The following is a 24448-nucleotide window of genomic DNA, read 5'->3' on the forward strand; positions in this document are numbered from 1 at the left end:
CACTAATGATATGTGAAATGTTTTATTTAAAATAAAGGCAATACAAATCTTGGAAGTGTTAAAATAAGCTTTCTAATTGTTTGCTAAATTGCATTCTTTCAAAATAAGAGAGCAAGACCAGAAAAAAAATTTAAAAAACTTTTTAAATCTATACCATACTGGGTTGATTTGGGTTCCTTTTACAGTCAACTGTAGAGACAGGTGAAATTTCACCCTGGTACAGATTCAAACTCAATTATGGGACACAGAAATGTGTCATAAATCAACTTCAAATATTGAACAAAAGATAAATAATAGAAGAATTATATTCTGACATAAAGAACAGTCTGTAACCACAATACAAAGCAAAGAGAAAAAAAATCCTACTGTGCTACTCCAGCAGGTTCTTCTGGCCCTTTTTATATGCGAACTCAGAATAGTAATTATGGATCTTGCAAGTTGACTTCTGTTTTTCAGAACTATGAGTTGTACGTAAAACATGCCTTTTCATCGAAACAATTACCATTAATCAAAACACTGAGAGCTAATACCACTCAAGTCCAACCTACCGCTGTGCCCAGCAATATATCAAACTGTCTGTTGTCAAACACACTAAACAAACTTAAACAGACTGTTTTCACTACAAATAACAGAAAAAAAAATGCTTGCTAAGTAATTTTAAAATTCAAATTGCTATCTTAGTAATCCGTTCTGTCACTGGATTTTAATTTTAAGTATTCAATCATAGTCCAACACAGACAGATCACTCTTTGGCTCTGGAAAAAGAATCAGTGGCACTGATAAATGAAGCTACCTGGAAAAGACTCGGTATTACAATGAATTTTGTTAACCTCTGATTAATTTAGTACAGAAGTACACTTTGCCTGTAATACACTTTACTTTTTTAGGGGTTTGTAATGCTTCATATCTCCCAGCAAGAACTATTAGCATAAGAAAAGAAGGTTTGATTGCTCTACAAGAGTCAGAAACAAAATTATTTCTATAGCAAGAGTACCAGGGTAAAATTTTTAAATTTTATACGGACTTTAATTTTGAAAACAGTCTTAGAGAAAATGACAGAAAAAATTTTCCACAAAATGGAAACCACTTAACTTCTGTTCATATAACTATCAGACATTTATATCACCAACACAATGCAATACACAGCTATCTGTGTGCAAAGCCATCATCTGTAAATGTAGACCAAGTGAGACTTTTATTTCTCTAACTAGAGCTATTCCTTTTCCTACTTTACTCTAATTCTTAATTTTTACTCATCAAACCAAAAGGTAAGATTCTCATCCAACGAGGTAAGGACAACATATTTCAAAAATCAGAAAGCCAGCTCTGTTTACCAATTTCTAATCAGTGGAGATGTCAAGGTATTTTATAAAAGGAGATGAGAAAAGGGATGGGAACAGTGGAGTTTAACAAACAGATCAGGCATTTATTACCAGCAGGCTCCATTATGGATTTCTGAGCTTTGTAAGCCAAGCTCCCCCAAGTGTAATTAAATTTTTATTTATAATGGGTTTGTGACTGTTAACTTCATGTTGCCGACACTTACTTCCCCCACACATGCTCATACACGCCACTGTGAAATGGCATTCTACATTTACTACTAGACAGTACATATTGCTGCTGATTCTTTTCATTTAAAAATATCAAAACTGAACATTAATAAAAATAAACTCATAAAACAACAAAAAGGACACGGCAAGCTGCGGCTGAGACCACATGCATGTGAGCAGATCACTCTTTCACAGGATCGAATTTTTCACAGCTTTGTGTAGGAAAGAATCCCACAGATCGAGTATAGAGAAGGATATAAGGATGCTGTACAGCCGACTACAGACTGCATTTCCATGGCTGGGATCAATACCCAAGATTAGTATAAACACAACTGGGAAAAAGGTCTGAAGTCCACCCAAAGCCGATGTATTCTTATTCATCTAAGCAGCTTCTTCATTCACAAACAAACCTCTCCTCCTGACAGAATTTATCACCTTTGTTTTACCATTAATCCCTTCCCCTTCTCATTTAGGTATAAACCCCTGTATACTTTACACCTTCTTTTAAATGCTTAATACAAGTAACCACAGGAGAATCTCTTCTCCTCTTGAAAAACTGCAAATAAAGATGTCAGCTATTGAGTATATTTGTGGCGTCTCCAGCAGCTGCTGTTAAATACCAGCTGGTCTAGCTGATTAAAATTACCTCCGAGTTGGTATTATAAAGATGCCTGGGCAGCGTTGCTGTATTAATGGATTATTGAGTGAGCGATGAAAACCTTGGCCAGCTGATGCGTTTTATTACAGATAGGCTTTATGATGTGTAATCACTGTAATTTTTACAACTAGAGAAAATATGAAAAAAGGAGTAAAAAAAATCCCCATAGAAACTGATTTAACTAGATTATTCCTACCATTCTGTTTCCTAGAAGGAATCAAAGTACATAATTGCTGTGTATAAATATCCAGGTATGGACCTATACCCACAATTTATCCATCCATCTATGTGGATATGTTATCATCAATATAGACAAGCAGACAATGCACATGGACAAATGCAGTATGCGTACAATTTGTGTGAATAGAAATTTACTATGTTGTTTTCTGCCAAACCACCCAATTGGCTGCCATGGGATCACATGACCTAAAATAGTTTTGAACTGTTCACCAGCTGGGCAATAGCTGAAAATCCAAATCTGGCCAAGTGGACTGTGGTTTGCAATCCAAGGGACAGGATCATTTCACTCCCTTTACCATTTCCCTTTAGTTGTTTTCTTATAAGCCAAGGTTTTTATAGAACTCTACCAAATTGTCTTCCAGATTCACTAACTTCCAGCTTATGTTCAAAAGAAGGTATGGCAGTTTATTGGCTCAGCTATTTTTATGGCTGCTACAGGAGCCAGGACCCTACTCTACCAGTTTCCATGGTCCTTCAAATGCACTGTTCTATTTATGGCACTCTCAAGGCTCCTGTATGCTCCCAATTGTTTTTAAGGATGAATACTTAGTCTCAGGAGGCTGTGGCCAATTAAACTGGCTCACATAGAGAACAAAACTCAAAAAATTCGGTCAAGTATGTCACTGGCTGAATGAGTATCTTGTAGGAAAGGACAGCATCTCAGACTGGATTCTCTTTTTTAGGCAATCCACAAGTTTCACTTTAACGTAGTATTTCAGAATATAATGTTCATCACAAAGGAGTATCAAGTGTATTGGTTTGATTTCACTGCATGATACTTGACATCAATTTTTCAATATCCTTAAAAAAATACATACAGCGTGTGACTAGAAAGTAATGAAACTGATTTTTTAAACAGAAATACCAAAATTTATATATAAAATGATTCACTCAGAGCCCATGGTAGGTTTTTTGTATAGCCTATAGAGGCCGGGAAGTATGTTTTGAGGCTAAGTTTTATCATTGTAAGTAACTAACACTTCTAACTAGAGACAAATATAGTGAACAACATGAGAAATGAAGATAGGCAATACTTTCAGGTCAAAAACTTTTTTGATTATTTGGATTGCACTGTTATAAAAAAGGTTTCTAATGTGGCTCCTCCACTAGTGATGAAGATAATTCTAAAAACAGAATTCCACAAGTATTTTGACTAATAATGTTTCATTAGCATAAGTGTAACTTGTTAAAGCAACCATGCTTTAGAAGGAGCATGGTCATTTTCAATATACAAATACCAGTATGCTAGTTAAAAAAAAAAAAAAAAAAAAAACTAATCACTACTGGTTAAAAACTTGGGTTTGGTTATTTTTTAATGGAAATGAACCTAGCCATTTGTGTCATTTTCAAAGATGTGCAACTTTAATATTGGACTTTATTTGCCACTTCGTCCCATCTCTCATTCACAGGCAACCCATCTATAAACTCTCTGCTGGCTGAGGACGGTTGAGCTTCTGTTGAAACACCAGGTGAAGGCACCCAACAATCCTAAACCATCTATTTTGCAAACACTTTTTGATAGAGGATTTTTCCACTTGTTGAGGCAAACAATGCCCCACCACCCAATTTCTTTCTACTGGTTCTTAGCCTTCTCAGAAGTTTAGCCTTCTAGAGAAGCTTTTCCCTATTCTAATTAATAATCCTCCAAGTATCCAAATGATGCTAATGTAAAGCAGAAACCTTGATATCAATAGGTGCTTACTAATAATTAGTGAATGGGGGGGGCACCTGGGTGGCTCAGTCGGTTAAGTGTCTGACTCGATCTCAGCTCAGGTCATGATCTCACAGTTTGTGAGCTTGAGCCCCACATCAGGCTCTGTGATGACAGCACGGAGCCTGCGTGGGATTCTCTCTCTCTCTCCCTGTCTCTGCCCCTCCCGTGTGCTTGGTCTCTCTGAAAATAAATAAATTAAAAGTAATAATTAGTGAAAGCTCAATGACTTGAAACAGTACTTAAAAAAAACATAAAACTGAAAAAGCCCAATTACCATAAAATTAATGAAATCAAGTAAAAGGAATTAAAGTAATAAAGAAAAAAGGATATACATATAGCTTACTCAAATTCCCTTAATATGAAAACTTATAAAGCTAAGAACAGCCAGGTAAAGAGTCAAACTTCTGACCACTTAGAACAGAGTTGGCAACAACCAGAAGCAGAAGCCAATCATATGTGGGTCAGGTGGCTGTGGGGACCCACACTTAGGCTATGAAATTACTGGCCCTGGATTTAGTGGGCTAGTCTTTCACTGTCTTGGGACTTCATTCCAAAATGCAGGACTTGGGAGGCAACTGTTAAACCTACAGTTGTAAATTGGTACAGGGTTAATAGTCAAAACTTGTTTTTTCAGAGATCCTTTAAGACATTTAAAAAAAAAATTGGAGGCGGGGGGGGGGGGGAGGGACTGATCCACATTGCCTGGTAAACAAAAGAATAGTGAGAGTATATAAACTCTAAATAAATGGTTTGAATGCAGCATGGCTACCAAGCATTAAAAAACTACAGGTTTCACTGGCTTCCTTCCTTTTCTTTCTCCTCCTGTCTTTATGTTCTAACACCAGCAGAATGCATTAGTTGGAGATGGGAATGTAGTGGTGGGAGGCAGTGGCAAGGAAGAGGATGTGGGAAGGAGGGTGATAAAGAATGAACGACAGGCAAAAAGGCAGGGCGGTGGAGGGGAGCCAGGCAGGAGAAGGCCTAGCAGACCCACTCTGAGCAGTGCTGTACAGAAAGGAGGCGCCTGGTCTCCACCACCAGCAGTGCAACCTACGGAAGAGGATAATTAGATAAGTGAGCACTCTCACCCCACTTTACTACTGTTTTAAAATTGCATTTTCCCCAAAGAAAAGAGTGGGAGGGAAATGAAGAGGAAAACCGGCCAGTCCAGCTCGATTTGGCACTGTTGTCATAAATACCAAGAGACAGAGGTACTCCTCCTCCCGAGAGCTGATCAAGCTACACAAAAGACAGCTATTACTGATGGCCTAAACCAGAGCAAAGGCATTTGGTATATGGGAACTCACGACTCTGGAAAGAACCATTTCCCATTAATTTTCAATTTGAAGGAGTAATATTATTCATCATTTTTATTATTATTTAGAGGTATGAGGTCTTAACTAGAATTTTATGATCCTTGCTATGATTTATCATTATTTTTTAATTTAATGAACACTTAGAAAGTGTTTCCTATGTGCCAGACACGGTTTTAAGTGCTCTGCAAACAGAAACTCCATGTGGCAATCCTATAAAGGAAGTACTCTTAATTTGACTTTAACTCAACTTCTGCAAGCATTCATTGTAACCCAGAACCAACATATTTACTCCAACAAATTCCATGTAGTACAACCTTTAATTTTAATAAGACTAATTTTTTTAAGTCTGGAGATTTCTTTTTTTTACACAACATTTACAGTTCAAGTCCTAATAAAAACTTTTTGCAGGTGGTACATTGGTTTAAAAAAAGTCATCTATGAAATCATGCAAAAATATCTAACAAATAATAATTGAAGTGAAATGAAAACAAAAGCATTATTTTTACAGAGAAAGCAAATTTTCAGGAAAGACATTTTTAGAAATATATATATATGTATATATATGTATATGTGTGTGTGTATATATATATGTATATATATATATATATATATATATATACATACACACACACACACACACATATATATATGGGCACCTGGGTGGCTCAGTCGGTTGGGCGTCCGACTTGGGCTCAGGTCATGATCTCACGGTCTGTGAGTTCGAGCCCCACGTTGGGCTCTGTGCTGACAGCTCAGAGCCTGGAGCCTGCTTCGGATTCTGTGTCTCCCTCTCTCTCTGTCCCTCCCCTGCTCATGTTCTTTCTCTGTTTCAAAAATAAATAAAAACATCTAAAAAATTAAAAATATATATATATATATACACACACACACACACACAGATACACACACACACACACACATATGCAAACTGAATTACACATATCTTTGTCTGCACTTAGATTCTGGTATAAATCTATCTAAATATACAAAAATAAGAATAAAGAAACACATGATGAAGAACCAAAAGTAGAAAAAGCCAAAAGAAAGAAATAAAAGGCAATATGCTCTACCAGGGTTTCATCTGTATCCCTAAGTAGTTAAGAAAAAGTTTTCTTTAGTTTGTGGTATAAAAGCTCTATTTTTTATCCTCTTTAACAGACTGTAATAAATGATGAATTTTCTTAATTGATTCGGCACCCTTTGTCAGATAGCATCTCATGAAAGGATGAGCTTGGAAGAGGTCCTCTCATTAATAAGCAAGCTCATTATTTCTGTAACATTTCAGTCAGGGAAGAATTAATGGTGGGCAGGCAGCATTCTATCTTGGTATTGTGGATCATATAAAATTATAATATGTGGGGCGCCTGGGTGGCGCAGTCGGTAAAGCGTCCGACTTCAGCCAGGTCATGATCTCGCGGTCCGTGAGTTCGAGCCCCGCGTCGGGCTCTGGGCTGATGGCTCAGAGCCTGGAGCCTGTTTCCGATTCTGTGTCTCCCTCTCTCTCTGCCCCTCCCCCGTTCATGCTCTGTCTCTCTCTGTCCCAAAAATAAATAAACGTTGAAAAAAAAAATTAAAAAAAAAAATTATAATATGCAATGGTAAACTGTCCTTAAATGGTAAACACTGTCCTTAAAATAATTTCACAAAAGTCAGAAAAATAATAGAGTTTTTGCACAAAATGCATACTGGTGATCTCAAATGTCTTAAAAGCTTGTCAAGAAACACTTCTTCAGAAAAGTTGGCATTTACACAGATCTATTTTAAGTACTAATAGTTCCTACAAAAGGTTTTACACATATCAGGCAGAGTCTTTAGAGGTCAAAAAATAAGGGTAGAAGTCTATGTCTGGTCAGAAACCTATCAAAGACACACAATGTAGTCACTGATGGAAGTGATACAAGTTAGGTTAAATACAAAGTATACTTCATAATGGAATATGATATCATACTCCAATAGGAAAGAGCTTATTAGGGCAATTAGCTGTAGATATTCACTTTGCCTCTGGCTTATGTGGTTATGGAAAAACTGGAGAGTAGAAAAACATTCAGAGACCCAGAAATAAAGAAGCCAAGTATGAGAAAAGATGGAGAGAAAGAGAATATGAGAGACTGATTGATAATGCCAAGATTTTTACCTATATTTAACTATTATTTCCCGGTAAGTCCTGGAAATTTCTCCATCATGCTTTAGAATCCACAGTTTTGATTGGAGGAAAAAACTTATTTCTCTTCTAATCTAAATGTATTCTGCTGGCTGCCTAATAGACTCGAAGCAATACAGGATTTACAGCTGTATCACTCTGTTGTTAAACAAGAATGCTTAAAGACAATATTCCATTGTCCCACAGTGATTTAAAAACAACTCTGACGACATATTTCTGGTGAAGTTTTCTTTTTTTATGACCCTCATTAGATGGCATTTTATGTGTGTAAAGTTTTGGGGGTAATATTTTTCTCCCTATACACTTATATTCAGTTAAAGACATCACAACAGTTGTAAAGTCACAGTTTTATCAGGCTTCCTTTAGAGAATGCTGATATAACCTGAAGTTGATCCAGGACTGGTTATTAAGCCTGGAGTCGGCAAAGTGTTGTTCTGTTTAAGATATAGGACTGAAAGACAAGGATGACTTTTCGTACCTGGGATGGTGCTGGAGTGGGGGGGGGGGGGTATGTTCTATTACGAACTATCCTGACCTTGCAGTCTTCAGCACATCAGTATTTCTCAAGTGTCTACTATGTTTTGTGTTTCAATCACCACAATTTCAAAACTGTGAATTTAACCACAACCTTGAAGAAAATTTTGGAAAATACATTACACATTGATCTTGAATACATGACCTGTTTTAATAAATACGACTTAATAGACGAGACCTTAATTGCAGAGCTAAAAAGTTTACGATTAAAAACTTCCTATATGCCATATATTTTGGAAGCATTTTAACATTCACTGTAAATACTCCTTATTAGAAGCTAGATACAGGCATACCTCAGAGGTATTAGGAGTTCGGTTTTAGACCACTACAAGAAAGTCAAATTAATTTTTTGGTTTCCCCAGTGGTACATATAAAAGTTGTGTTTACACTGTAGTCTATGAAGTGTGCAATGGCAATATGTCTAAAAAAACAATGTATATACCTTAAGTAAAAAATACTTTACTGCTAAAGAAAAAAAAAAGCTAACCATCATCTGAGCTTTCGCCAAGTCACAATCTTTTTGCTGCTAAAGGGTCTTGTCTCAGTGTTGATGGCTGCTTGACTGATCAGAGTGGTGTGAAGGCTGGGGTGCCTGTGGGCAATTTCTTAAAATAAGACAACAATGAAGTCTGCCACATTGATTGATGTCCTTTCACAAATGATTTCTCTGAAGCACGTGATATGCTTGATAGCATTTTATCCATAGAAGAACTCCTTTCAAAACTAGAGTCAATCCTCTCAAACCCTGTTGCTACTTTATCAGCTAAGTTTATGAGATACTCCAAATCCTTTGTGGTCATTTCAACAGTCTTCACATCATCTGCCCCAGGAGTAGATTCATCTCAAGAAACCACTCTCTTTGCTCATCCATAAGAAGCAAGTTCTAATCCATTAGTTTTATCATGAGATTGCAGCCATTCAGTCACATGTTTAGGCTCCACTTGTGATCCTAGTTCTCTTGCTGTTTCTACCACATCTGCAGCTGACATACCCCACCGAAGTTTTAAACCTTCAATTTAATGCAATATTTGCGAAGTGCAATAAAGTGAAGCACAATAAAATGAGGTATGCCTGTATTTTGGAAGCATTTAAAACTATTCAAATATATTAAATGAAAATGCCATAATTTTTTTGGTTGTTCTCAGTAGTCTAGTATATTTACTATGCCCCAAAACACTAGAGGAAGAAGCCATTTAACTGGAAGAAACTATGGGCAGAATTTCAAGAAGAAAGAAAAAAAAAATCCTGGTCTACGTTAAAAACTACGTTTCCAAATATATGTTACAGTCCTTTTAGCTACAACATGCCATGGTTTCTTAAAGTTCATAAGTCTTATTGTATTTAAAAGTTTTGTAATAAATTTTCCACATAACTATACAAATGACTGAAATTATATTCCCTGTATGTCAAAAAGAGCCAGGAAATAAACAAAACTGAGTGACATACCATAATTTAAAAAAACACTGGGCCATTCGTACTGAGTTAAGAATAAGAATTCTCAGTCTCAGGTGTCTGGTCATTCTAAAGTAGTTCTGGATTCAAACGCAGAGAAATTCACCAATGTAATAACTGGATCAACGCTTACCTCTCAGTAATTAACAGAATTATCTCTCAGTAATTAATCAGAAGATCTGAACAACACTATCAATACCAACTTGATCCAAGACATTTATAGAACATTATACTCAATAACAGGAGAATACATATTCTTATATGCACATGGAATATTCACCAAGACAGATTATGTTAGTACTAAAATATACGCTTTAACAAAATTAAATAAATAAAAATCATGCAAATTAAGTTTCTGGACCAGAATGGAATTGGCAATAAATTACAAAAACGGAAAAAAAAAAAGGATAACCCACAAATATTTGGAAAATAAACAACAGACTTCTGTTAGTACATGGTACAAAAAAGAAGTCTTTAAAAAGATTTTTAAAATATCCTCAGCTGAAGAAAAATGAAATATACCATACTGAAGTTATAGGGACACAGCTAAAGCAGTGCCTAGAAGAAAACTTACAGTTTTAAATTCTTATATTATAAAAATTAATTCTGAAGTCATTAATCTGGGCTTCCGTTTTATTTTTTTTTTAACATTTATTTATTTATTTATTTTGAGAGAGAGAGAGAGAGAGCGCGCGCACAAGAGTGCACAGGGGAAGGGCAGAGAGAGAGGGGGAGAGAAAGAGAAAGAAAGAGAGAGAGAGAGAGAGAGAGAGAGAGAGAGAGAGAGAGAGAATCCCATACACAGAGCCCAACACGGGGCTGAATCTCACCAACCCATGAGCCACCTAAGCCAAAATAAAAAGTTGGACGATTAACCTACTGAGCCACCCAGGCACCCCTGGAATTCCACTTTAAATATTTCGAGAGCAAAACAAACCAAAAGCAGTCAAGAGGAAAAAACTTATAAGGTAAGAGCTAAAACCAATGAATTTGAAAGTAGAGGGAAAAGAGACAGAACAGAGAGAGAAATCAATCAAACCTCGATTTGGTTCTTTGAAAACATTCATAAAGTTGATAAACTTCTAGGCAGATAAGAGGTAACATAAAATTACCCCATAGCACGAACGCTCCCACACACAAAGGTATATAACTATAGGAACCACAGAAATTAACAGGATTATGAGGAAGTACAAACTTTGTTCTCAGAAATTTGACTTCTTAGATGAAATATACAATTTCTTGAACAACATAAGTGAGTAAGTCACTCATGAAATAAACGTTGGGAGGGGTGCCTGGGTGGCTCAGTCGGTTAAGTGTCTAACTCTTGACTTTGGCTCAGGTCATGATCTCACAGTTGGTGAGTTCGAGCACTGTACTCACACGTGACCACATGAAGCCTGCTTGGGATTCTGCCTCTCGCACTCTGTATGCCCCTCCCCCATTTGCTTTCTCAAAATAAATAAAAATAAACAAACAAAAAAGAAATGATGTGAGTAGTCATATATGTACTTAAATAACAAATTTATAGTTAAAAACTTCCCAGAAAGAACATTCCAAGCTAGATGGTTTAACTGACAAATTCTATTAAGTACAGGGATCGATCCATAAAACATAATAGAGAGTTCAGAAATAAACCCACACAAATAAAATTAACTAATTTTTGACAAAAGACAAAGGAAATCCAATGAAGAAAGGATAATCTTTCAACAATAGTACTAAAATAAGTGAACATTCTTATGACAAAAATCAACAAACAGCCTTGACCTATACCCTTCACATTATACAAAAAATTGCTCAAGATGAATTATACATAAAGCTATAAAACAATTAGAAGAAAATATAATGTTTTTGACTTCGGTTAAGCACAGAGTCCTTAGATACGAATCAAAACAAATTTGATAAAAAATTTAATAAAGTTGATTTCACCAGAATTAAAAATGTTTACTCTATCAAAGATACTTAAAAGAAAGGACAAGACACAGATTGGGAAATAATATTGTGAATCACAAAAATGACAATGGAGATGTACCTAGAGTATATAAAGAACTCTCAAAACACAGTAAGTACTAAGAATAATAACCCAATTTATAAAAATGGCAAAAGATGTGAGCCATGTGAACTGACATTATTTTATACTTTTTGTTTTGAGATAGTTATATATTCATACACAGTTGTAAGAAATAGTAGAGATTCTGTGACCCCTACTTCCCTAAAGTTAATATCCTACAAAACTATAGTACAATAACTCAACCAGGATATATAACCACTGATACAGTCATAATACTGAAATATTCCTTTGGGGTGACTGGGTGGCAGTTAGCATCTGACTCTTCGGTTTCAGCTGAGGTCATGATCTCACAGTTTCTTAAGTTTGAGCCCTGTGTGAGGCTCTGTGGTGGCAGAGCAGAACCTTCATGGGATTGTTCTCTCTCCCCCTCCCCAGCTCACACTATCGCTGTTTCTCTCAAGTAAATAAACTAAAAAAAAAAAAAAAAAGTTCTATTAACATATGGATCTTACCTATGTTCTTTTATAGCCACACCCACTCTCTTCTGGTCTTTTTTTCTTGATAGACTGTTAATTTTACTGATCTTTTCAAAGAAATAGATTTTTGTTTCTTTTTTTTATTGTTGTTCTGCTTTTAATTATGTTGGTTTTAATTTTTACCTTTATTATTTCCTTCTGCTTGCTTTATTTTGTTCTTCTTTTTCTAGGTTCATGGGGTAGAAGCTTAGATTACAATTTGACTTTTCCTTTTCCTTTTTAAAATTTTTTTTAATCTTTATTCAATTTGAGAGAGAGATAGAGACAGAGTACAAGCGGGGTAGGGGCAGAGAGAGAGGGAGACAGAATCTGAAGCAGGTTCCAGGCTCTGAGCTTTCAGCACAGAGCCCAGTGCGGGGCTGGAACTCATGAACCACAAGATCATGCCCTGAGCCGAAGTTGGGCACTTAATTGACTGAGCCACCCAGACACCCCTGACTTTTCTTCTTTTCTAATGTAACCGGATAGTGAAGTAAATTTCCCACTTAGCTCTGCTTTAGCTGTGTTCCACAAATTCTGACATAATGTTTTTTCATTTCATTTACGTCAATGTAATTTTTATTTATCTTGAGACTCCCTTTTTGATCGAGGGATTATTAGAAGGGTGTTATTTAGTTTCTAAGCATTTGCAAAATTCCTGCTGCCTTTCTGTTATTTCTAATTTGATTTGATTGTGATCAAAGAACGCACCCTGTATGATTTCAATTCTTTCAAATTTGTTGAGGTTTATTTCATGACCTAGGATATAATCTTTCTTGGTACATGCTCTGTGAACACTTGAAAAGAATGTTTATACTATTGATAGATGAAGTGTTTTATAACTGTCACTTAGATTTTGTTGGATGATACTATTATTGAGTTCTTCTACATACTTGGCTATTTTCTATCAATTATTGACAGTCTGTAATTGTAAATGTGGATTTGTCTATGTCTCCTTTCAGTTCTATGAGTTTTGGGTTTATATATTTTGCAGCTCTGTTGTTTAGTGCATGCACAGTTAGGATTGCTAAGTCTTTTGGGGGGACTGGACATTGTATCATTATGTAAACACTGTCCATTTTTGTATCTGATAATTCTCTGTACTCTGAAGTCTACTTTATTTGATATTAACATAGCCACTCTGCTTTCTTTTCATTAATGTTTTCAGGATATGTCTTCTCCCAACCTTTTAATCTGCCCATATCATTATATTTAAAGTGTATTTCTTGAAGACATTATATAGCTGGGTTGTGTTTTTAAAATCTGCTACTCTCAACCTTTCAATTGGTGTATTTAGACCACTTACAGTATCTCCACAGTGACAGTGAATCAACAGAAAATGGAAACTGGAGAAGAAGTTTGTGGAAGTTTAGAAGGAAAGAGGAGATGAGTAGGGCTGCTAGAGGAGAAAGGTCAAAGCAGCATTTTTGTTGGCTACTTTTTTTCTTAAAAAAGAAACCAGCAAAAAGGAAAAGAATAAAAATGTTGTAGATACAATACCTGACTCATGGTCATGCAGGAGAGGTAAACAGTCAATTCCAAAGTATACAAAGAAAGACTGAACAGAAGTATCAACCAGAGAACAGAAAATAAGGGGAGATTCAGGCTAGCGGAAAGGGAAAACGAAGTTGAAATAGTCACTTGAGCACATGAATAAAAGGATGGCCCAACAGGGCAGTTGGATGCTTTAAAATTGTAGTGGCTCTAATCCACAACGTTTCCACTCTCCCAAGTACTATGCAACATTTTGAGTTATTACCAAATCATAGATTCTATCTGTAAGATTTCTTTAAACTGACTCTTCCCCACTGCTATTATCTACTCAGACATGTGCAAAGCCCTCCTAAATGGTATCCTTGTTCCCAGTCTTACCTCTCTCTCTCAAACACACAAACTGTGATAATTTATTTTAAATGCCAGTTATACCAAATCACTTCCTGCTTTATATTCTCAAAAGTTAGTTACACACAGTGGATATTCTTTAGAAAATTATCTCTATCCTTCTTGTCTCACTTTACTAGCAACTTCAATTAGCAACGACATATAGCATGTAGGCTATCTAACAGGTACTTTCCAATCTCTCACCCAAGCACCAGAACCATATAGTTCAATTTTCTACTAAGTATCCATGGTTCCACAGAAACTCCAAACTCAATACAATTCTTCCTTTCTCTGAAATTTCTTTCTCTACTATTCACTATTTCTGTGATTTTTACCATCATTGACCTTGCTGTCCAAATTATCTTTGATTTTTCCTTCTCCATCACTCCCACATTCAATTAGTTACAAGTCCTGACAATTCTAGCAACTTGGTATTTCCCAAATTTTTCCACTTACCTCTATTCTTACTGCATTTATCTTGTTTCAGGCTGCCATCATATCATCTCTTTGAGAAAACACAAGTTACTACTTTTGTAGCTAATCACTGCTACCCGATTCTTACTTGTCCAATCTCTTACTACTGTGCAACCAGAGTAATCCTTCTAAATCACAAATATGGTCAGAAAACCATAATGTTTCAATGCCACCTCCCCTACTTTAGAGTAAAGATACAGACCAATGCTGTCCAACAGAACTTACTATAATGACAGGATTGTTGTATATCTGTGTTGTCCAACAGAATAATTGCTCGTCATATGTGACTGGCTACTGAGCCCGTGAAATAGGTATAGTGTGACTAAAGAAGTAAATTTATAATTTAAATTAAATTTTTTAATGTTTATTTGTTTTTTACAGAGAGAAAGAGATAGAGCCCGAGCAGAGGAGAGGCACAGAGAGAGGGAGACACAGAATTTGAAGCAGGCTCTGGGCTCTGAGCTATCAGCACAGAGCCCAACGCAGGGCTCGAATTCACAAGCCATGAGATCATGACCTGAGCCAAAGTCAGACACTCAACCAACTGAGCCACCTTAATTAATTTAAATTTTATAGCTACATGTGTGTGGTTAGTTACCTTTTGGTCAGTACAGGTCTAGATTGTTCTTATCATGGCATATAAGAGTTCCCATGTCCTGGCACTGCATTTTCCTCTCACACAAAATTTACTCTAGTTTTAGTAAACTGGTTAGTTCGTCTTGTATCTATGATGGTATTCAAACACAGACACCTTTGCTCATACTGTTTTCCCTGCATGAGGTCCTTACAACTGTTTTGATTGTATTGTTCTTACAATTGTTCTTAGTTCAACAAAACTAAAAGGCAGCCTACGGAATGGGAAATACACAAACACACACACACACACACACACACACAGACACATATATACACACATTTATTTATTTGCAAATAACATATTTGATAAAATATTAGTATCCAAAATCTATAAAGAATTTATCAAATTCAATACCCAAAAAACAAACAATCCAGTTAAGAAATGGGCAAAAGACATGAATAGACATTTTTCCAAAGAAGACATCCAGATGGTCAACAGACGTATGAAAACATGCTCAACATCACTCATCATTAGGGAAACACAAATCAAAACCATGATAAGATATTACCTCACATCTGTCAGAATGGGTAAAATTAACAGCACAGGAAACAACAAGTCTTGGCAAGGATGCAGAGAAAGGAGAACCCTCTTACACTGTTGGCGGGAATGCAAACTGTGTAGTCACTTTGGAGAACAGTATGGAGGTTCCTCAAAAAGTTAAAAATAGAACTACCCTACGATCCAGCAATTACACTACTAGGTATTTACCCAAAGCATAGAAAAATACAGATTTGAAGGAAAGAGCCCAAGTGTCCACTGCATGTATGTGTAATTTTAGTCATCAAAAAGAATGAAATTTTACCATTTGCAGAATACGGATGGAGCTAGAGAGTATAATGCTAAACAAAATAAGTCAGTCAGAGAAAGACAAATATCATATGATTTTCCTCATATGTGGAATTTAGGGGTGGAATGTATAGGAAGGGGAAAAAAAGAGACAGAGGAGAGGCATTCGGCTGTATACGCCTAAACTTATCTTACTGGTTACATTGCTTTCTAGAAGTCCTTGAAGATCTGCTTTCCTCTTACTTGAATTATTAATGTTTACTTACTTTTCAGTGTGAGGAACATACATTTACCTAAAAAGGCATGTGGATGGTACCTTTCCTAAATCTGTGCATGTATGACTGGGCACATCCTTTCCCTTTTGGCCTCTGTCTACTTAAAAGGCATGATTACTTTGTCAGTGCAGATTCTATTTCTTCTACGTCATCAATTAGCTACACTATTGTGGGCCTCAGAATCTCCAGTGCCCTTGATTTTTCCATTTCCTCTGTAGCAGGCTTGTTTCTGATCACTACCAATAAAACTCCTCTGATTCCAGGCCTTGTACCATCTGCCTGGTCTTTGTTGTTATCTGATCACCCTGAGTTTGGCTCATGGTCCAAGCTAACACAAAGGACTTTTGAGTGCCTTGATTTTCTACCACACTGCTAGTCCTACTCAAATTAGAGTGTGAATGTAGGCTCAAGAGTTCAAAGCCTCGAAGACTTCAAAGATTCTTGGTAGCCATCTGATCTAAATAAGCCTTTATAAGCTGTGATCTCCTCATCTACAAAATGGGGATAATAGTACCCATTCCAAGGTGTTGTGAAAATAAGTAAAATAATTATGTAAAGTCTCTAGTACAATGCCTAGCCCACAGAAAACAATAAATGTTAACAATTATTAATCATTATTTCAAATAATGTATTATTCTCCTCTACAATTTTTAAGCATGATAATTCTTCATATAGAAGAAGAAAAAAACATTTTTTTTTTCCCAAAGAGGTAATTCTGGGGGAATATTCAGTGGTATGAGATAAGGTATCACTGGATCTTCACCTTTTAGTCTGTCATTATGTTTTTTACATTTAATGTATAACATAACACAACACTCACTGAAAAGAAAGAATATTTCAGTCATTAGCTGTGTTTAGAACAGAAAGCTATTTATTTAAATTGTTGAGAGACAGAATTTTTAAGGTAATTATACTGACTTTGATGACTAAGAATTGTATTTTTTACTATATGTTTACACTTCAAATATAGATTTAAAAAACTTAGTAGTCATACATAATTACACTGTGATATGTGTTAGAATATACTGATATAAATATTTAAAAATTATATCACAAAATTTAGCAGATTATTAATCAGTAACCAAGAACCTCCCCAATTAAATCACTATAAACCACCATAGCAAAACAACTGCTAATCCAGAAAACAGGAAGTAAGGGAAATGGAAGATGTATACTAAACATTTGGGAGATATGAAATTTATCCCATGAGTGTTGTAAAGAGCTCATAATTTAAGAATGCCAAAGCCCAAGTGTGTTATGAGGGTCTTTCCTCAAAAGTGACATTAATTGCATATCCCACAGATGCTTATTATGTATTCTATTTATATCAGAGTATAAAATGTAGTTGAAAATATACAGATTCAATATATTAAAGGGTGATAATAAAACACAGTTACTCTGGCCTAGCAAAAATTGTTATTTTTAAACTTCAATTTTTGGTCTCTCTATAAAATAGTATTATGGTATTAAGTGAAAATGGTATTCAGTCTTTATACTTGAATCTGTGATTAAGAGTCTTTTGGACTCAAACAAGCACATACTTGGGAATGGAACCTTAACACTGGTACTTTAGAGGCTTTTGCACAAAAATAACCCCTATGTGATGAAATCACAGCACATTCCTATTGTCATACTAAAAATGAAGACGCCAAAAAAGCAACCCTTAGAAATTACCTTGGAAAGCTGGAAATAATGTAGTCAATATTTGCTTTGGATGTTAATCAGCATGCACTGACAGGCCCCTACAGAACTAAAATTTTAAAAGTCTGATACCCATCAATAACTGGCAAACAAAAGACAATTCAAAATGTTAATGATTTGCATTAAAGCAAGAGAAACTTTGATCAAAGTGCAACAGGAGTAATAATTCATAAAGTTAATGAAAAACAGTGTAAATTATTTCTAGGAAATATCATTTTATAATATCACATTTAACTTAAAATTAGCTTTGTTTAACTAAACAGTAAGTTGATTGATTTAACATTTTGTAACACAAAATCCAGCTACAATTATCCAGGGGATAATGTACTTAAGTACATAAAATAATAGCACTAGTAAGCAAATTATTATATAATATTCAAGATCTCATGGGTATTTAATTCCCACATTTCAAGATAAGTATCATCAATTTACTTAAAATTTAGATAAGCTAATTTGGAATGACTTTAGCCAATGTTAGTACAATTAATATTTTTATACTAATTATTAATTCTAATTTTGTTAAATAAATTTATTAGCAAAATACAATAAGTATGTTTGTAGATGGCTTATCTGCCACATCAGGAGACTTCCACATATATTCTCTTACAAAAAACAGAACTAAACTATTTCTAAAAATGGAGTAACTGCAACATCTCTTAATGATAATTATAACCATAATTATAAATTCTCACATACATATGATTTATTCCCCATTCTACGCAAATTGTTAATACTGATGACATTTCCCATTGATACATTCATTATTGGCATTTTTATCATATCGTTTTCTAATTTTGTTAAAACATTTCGGGATACAAGAAAATACTTGTTTGAAAATCAAAATTCTGGGGCACCTGGGTGGCTCAGTCGGTTGAACATCAGACTCTTGATTTTGGATCAGGTCATGATCTCATGTTTCATGGGACTGAGCCCTGCATCCTGCTCTGTGCTGGCAGATTCGGATTGAGCTTCAAATTCTCTCTCTCTGACCCTCCCTCATGCATGCATGCGTACACACTCTCTTTCTCTCTCTCTTTCTCCCTTTCTCTCAATAAATAAGTAAACATTAAAAAAATAAAAATTTAAAAAAAATGGCAAGCAAAAGCACATTTTAGATGATGCCTATTATGAATTCTGATATCTTAAAGAAGAACAGTTTTTATTAACTGAAAATTGATTATTTCGTGTTTGTAACTTGAGGATAATGTACTCAAAGTGTCAACTAATTGTTTTTAAGCATGAATACTGAATGTCAGCCTAAATTACCAGCTTGATTTCAACAGGAATGGACAGTAGCATCAGCAATTACTTAGATTAATATTACTTTTATGACATAAAACAAAACAAACTATGTCAATTCATTCCCCTGAAGTACAAACCTACAATATTCTTTTAGCCTTAGGGACACAAAATTATTTTGCTAAATTGCTATAATCTGTTTCTAGAAGTTTACTCCTCAGCTCTATACTGGCTCTTTAGAAGCACTGGTCTGAAGGATAGGTGTTAAGTTTCCACCTAAGTAGAAGCTATTCATATGCTTTGGTGAAGAAAACATAGAAAGCCAGACGTGGAAAGGTTCATGAAACACGCAGAACATCATACTCACAGAGCCATGACATCCTAACTGGGGAATGGTAATGACAGATAATGGCAATAGAAGGACTGCCAACATATATTAAATGATATTGAATGCTTACTACACATTCAGCACTATGATTTCTGTATATTATAATTTAATTCTCATAGACACCCAATGAAGTAAGTACCATTATTTTCAATATCCATTTCACAAACAAAGAAACCAAGGATCAAAACGGTTAACAGATCTGTTTCATTTCAAAGTCTGTGCTTCTAAATGCTATTGCATACTATACTCATATTTTTCCTTGGCCCCAAAGATTCTAACAGTAATCAACAGGAAATATACAGATGAGTAGTACAACTCAAAGTAGCATAAAGACAAAGGAAAATTGAACTACATGTGTCCCACAAATAGAAATAATACAATCAAATTTAATAAATGAAGTGAATAGATAAACTCCTTGCACTATAAAATGCAGTAGAGACCAATTAAGAGAAGGAGTGACTTCATCGAAGTTTAAAAAAAATATGTACATTTTCAGTTAATGCAGATGAGATTCTATGACTAAAATAATGGGATAAATGAGTCAGCTATGGTTACTGCTGAAAAATAAAGTTGAAAGGACTAAGAATGATTATGTCATGGATCACGGAATTTTATTGGGAGGGTGCTGGTCAGATGTCAAAGAAGCTCTAGGAATCATTATGATGACGAGAAAGCTGATGGAAACTAATGTCTGAAAAGGAAACTGGAACATAATGGTTTATAAATCATCTTACCCAAGCCCATGCCACCCACCACTGCAATATAAAGCACCATCTTGAAAAGTTAATAAACAATAAAGCATTTCAAAGAAATGATAAGTATGTCCAACATTAAATTCTTTCCCCAATATTTAAGACCAATATCTAGACTTTGGTAAACAATTTTTGAGGGTGTAAAATAGGCTTTGGGATCTGAATAAACCACTTGAGTGCACAGTGGAGAGGAATATAGAATTTAACTCCTGACCTTGCCACCAGCTATTTTAAAATACATTTTTATGTCTACAATCACAAACACATTAGCCAGACTTTTAAGTGTAAATGATGATTCACTAATAACTTACAGTACTGCCCAATATGCATGTTACCCTCAACTTTCTCATTTCTCATGGGAATGATGGAGCTGCTCTCAATGCTGAGACTTAAACTTGAGTCACAAGTTTAAGTTTAAGTCACAGAAATGAAAATAAGCATTATTTAAACAGAAAAGCAGACATCTTTAATCACAGTTCAGGGTTTCCAGAGATGATAGATAGCAGAGTTATTATCAGTGAAAGACTGTATGTAACATGAGAACATAAAGAAAACATTCACTGATATTTCTTTGGGCTAAATAAACAGACTCTGCTCTGGTCTTAAACCTTCGATTTTTTGAAATTCTTTGTAATTCAAATAACAAATTCATCTTTACTGAGCATCTACTATGTACATCTTAATAATATTGTCTCTATTTTCCAAGTTCTACCTAATTGAGAGATGGGAATTGCAGAAAATATCTACCAAGGAACTGTCCAGCACTAGATATGAATGTTTTATTGTTTCAATGTTGCAGCACTACACAAATTTATATTTATTAGAACTGCAATCTAATTTTCCTACTCATCTTATTAAGCCACTGAATAAACACACATACAAACATAACACACGTCTCTGAGGAGCGCTTGGCTCCCTATTCTTCTGCGATAGCATGTTACAAAAGTTTCATGGCTGAAGATGATTACCATATTGTGTTCACCCTGAGGAACACTGAGCTCACTTCTACAAATGCAATTCCCAATAAAATGGAAAACACATGGATAGACTGCAGGACTGGCTGGGTTTGGGGCTGGCTTCATGTGTGTATGACCTGCGTGGCTCTGCCCTTCTTAGAATGCTTGGTTTAATGATCTGTTGTTGCCATCCTGAAATTCTTACTAATTTTTTTTAAGGAGGATATTCATTTTTATTTTACACTGGGCTCTGCAGATCATGGAGCCAATCCTTCCTGGATCTGAATTATGACCTCACTATTTAATATGCATAAACACAGTGTAAGCCTTAGGTTTCTTACCTCATATGACACTAAATTGACAAGGTTAATGGGAATATTTGATGAAATATCATCTGTGAAAGTAATGAGCACAGGGTCTGGCACATAGGACACAATAGACATAGGAAATGAAGCGGAGCTGGAATAATTCCAGCTCTTACCTCTATGAATCTGAGATATACAGAAACCACCCTAAGTCATAGTTAGATATAGCTGAAACGTAAACTTTAGTACTTACAACCCATATATCTGTGGTGCGATTTCTAGTCTGTTCAAGTGCATATAAAGCTCAATATCATGCTTCTTCAGTAGATGATCCTGGATCTGGTTGACTTTAGTAACAATAGCAATCGTTGGCCCTAAATCCTGTGGTCTAGCAAAGGGGATGGGAGTCATCAGTGTTTCTTTTCCCTACAAACAGAAAAAATGGAGCATGTGTTATTTCAATATGAAATGAGCAAATGTATAAACATCATTCTTGAATGTACTTACCTATGGAAGCTTAAATAAGAACCAAAAACTCATGACAATCATCTCATGACAAATGCTTAAACTGTGGAATCATATGCTGATCGTCATACAGATGAATTGTGCACATAATGTAAAGGCCAGGAAATGCCTTCTAAAGTATTTTCTACCTGTCTTCCCTTGACCAGTTTCTCTGGTGACATTAAATATTAAATTATTAAATTAAACGTTTTTCAAGATAATTTTCGCTACAGCGGCTGCTAATCTACTTGTCTACAGCCAATCTGTCTAATCAGCCATCATACCTAAGTGGAATACTCTGATGAAAAGGTATTTCTTGTGGCATAAAATTTAAACATGAAAAACAGCAAATGAAAACTGCTTTACTTTGAGCTCTCAAAACTATAAAAAAGTCAGGAAAAAAAGGAAACTAGTACTAGAAAAGAAGATATTTTCTAACTGCCCTTTGATTAATTATAGTTGAGTAGGAAGAGTTTTAAACTCTCCAGACCAAGAGTGTAGCTGAGCTAAAAACAAAAAAACAAAACAAAACAAAAAAACAACAACTACGTAGCTGACTACAACTTTCCTTCCTCCTATTCCAAAGCCCAAGTTAAGAAAGATAAGTCTATACCCTTTCTAATTCTTTCATGGAAACTTCAACTATCCCGAGTCTGATGATTTTCCCTATTATGTGTGACCCTTTCTTATGCTGAGCCCTCAACTTCTCTCTCTCTCCAATCTTGGGATTTACAGCATCATTCTCTTGTGACTACCTGCTTACCACTCATCCTCATTCTATTTCTCTAGCTCAAACTTTTGTTTCTGCTTTGCAACTCTGCTTTTTCATGCAGATCTGGTCTTAGTTTAATTCTCTACTTGCATGTGATTCCCTGACTGATCTCACTCATACACAGTGCTTCAACCAATACCCATTTTTCCAAAGACTTCTAAATCTGTATTCATAACTTAGAAGCCTCTTGGGTTCTCTCCCATACATTCGCATGTTGGCAAGGAATCTTAGGTTGCAAAAGGGTCTCTAATTCAGGAGGCCCACAACCGAGTTTATCATCTTCTGCTCAAAAATATGTTCATCCTTTCGCCGTACCTACCTCAAACCATCCTCCAATAAGAACACCTGCTTTGCCAATTTTATCTCCTCAGAACAACTTAAGACACTTTTACTATGTCTTCTCTCCTACAGCTTGACTATTATAACCTGATTTGGGGTCCTCACCATTTCTTTCCTCCTAACTGGTCTCACTGCCCCTAATTTGGTCTGCTTTTATTTATTTATTTTTTTAAATGTTTGTTTATTTCTGAGAAAGAAGAGCGCAAGTGGGGGAGGGGCAGAAAGAGAGAGAGAGAGAGAGAGAGAGAGAATCCAAAGTAGGCTCTAGGCTCTAAGTTGTCAGTGCAGAGTCTGATGCGGGGCACAAACCCACAAACCATGAGTTCATGATCTGAGCCAAAGTCAGATGCTTAACCAACTGAGCCATCCAAGTGCCCTGGTCTGCTTTTAAATCTATCTTCCAAAACGTCTGGTAATCCATCTAAAAAAGATATTGGAGTACGCCAAATTCCCCTTCTGAAAACTTTTTAAATAGCTCTTCAGGAAAAGAAAACAAAAGCAAAAAACAAAAGGCATATTCTTGAGCCAGGTCTATGAGGCCTTTCATTATCTGGCCAACTCTACTCTCACTGTGCTCCCAGAGATCCTGGGGATGCCATTCTTTTACCTGAAATATCCCTTCCCCAGTGTTCCCACAGAGAAGCTCCCCAGTGTATTTAAAGATTTGGCTCAAGTGTCAGGTTCTATTTCATCATCTTCTTTACTACTACAGTATCCATTTCTACTTCTCTGCCTCCTAAACTGTGAGATCTCTAAAAGGAACATCATCTTTTCATCACTGGACCAAATTCAGCGGCACAAAAATAAAGAAGGTAAAGCTCTTGCCCTTGAAGGGGCAGGGAAGAGGAAGACTAACAAAAAAAAAACTTAGAATTCCACATAGGAGCAACCACTAATCAGGCTGGTACAAAGTACAGAGGAGGAGGGGCATGTGTTAGCAGAAAGAAAAATTTCCTGGAAGAGGTTCCATCTGTCTTTCCGGGATCATTTCAAGTCTTAAAAAGAAATGTAGTCCTTTGTACTTCCTAAAGTGCATTTAGGGATATAAGACCATACCGATTTTTATGGCTCAATTAGTTTCTGTTAATTCATATAGACAGGAGAAAAAGATACCTCTATATTGTGGTCATTTATTATAAAAATAACACAACCAAGACACCTTTGTCTCATTTTATATTACTGAGTATTCTCTTCAGATGATAGGGTGCTATAATTCTCAAAAAAATTATAATTCTTGCTAACATTTTTCCTGATACTAAATTGAAATAATCTGGGGGGGGGGGGGAGAATT

The 24448-nt window shown here is 35.6% G+C and overlaps 1 protein-coding gene across 17 annotated transcripts in view; it reads right to left on the reverse strand.

Annotated features, from left to right (window-relative positions):
* The window catches only part of TBC1D5 (TBC1 domain family member 5), a 539941-nt gene that overhangs the window by 184942 nt on the left and 330551 nt on the right, over nt 1-24448 (reverse strand). For all 17 annotated transcript variants that reach the window (XM_045503738.1, XM_045503736.1, XM_045503731.1 and 14 more), the window contains one exon: nt 21796-21968. In XM_045503738.1, the coding sequence (XP_045359694.1) occupies nt 21796-21968 (173 nt within the window). The remainder of the gene's footprint in view (nt 1-21795; nt 21969-24448) is intronic.

The sequence above is a fragment of the Leopardus geoffroyi genome, chromosome C2 (assembly GCF_018350155.1).
Source record: "Leopardus geoffroyi isolate Oge1 chromosome C2, O.geoffroyi_Oge1_pat1.0, whole genome shotgun sequence".
NCBI lineage: Eukaryota > Metazoa > Chordata > Mammalia > Carnivora > Felidae > Leopardus > Leopardus geoffroyi.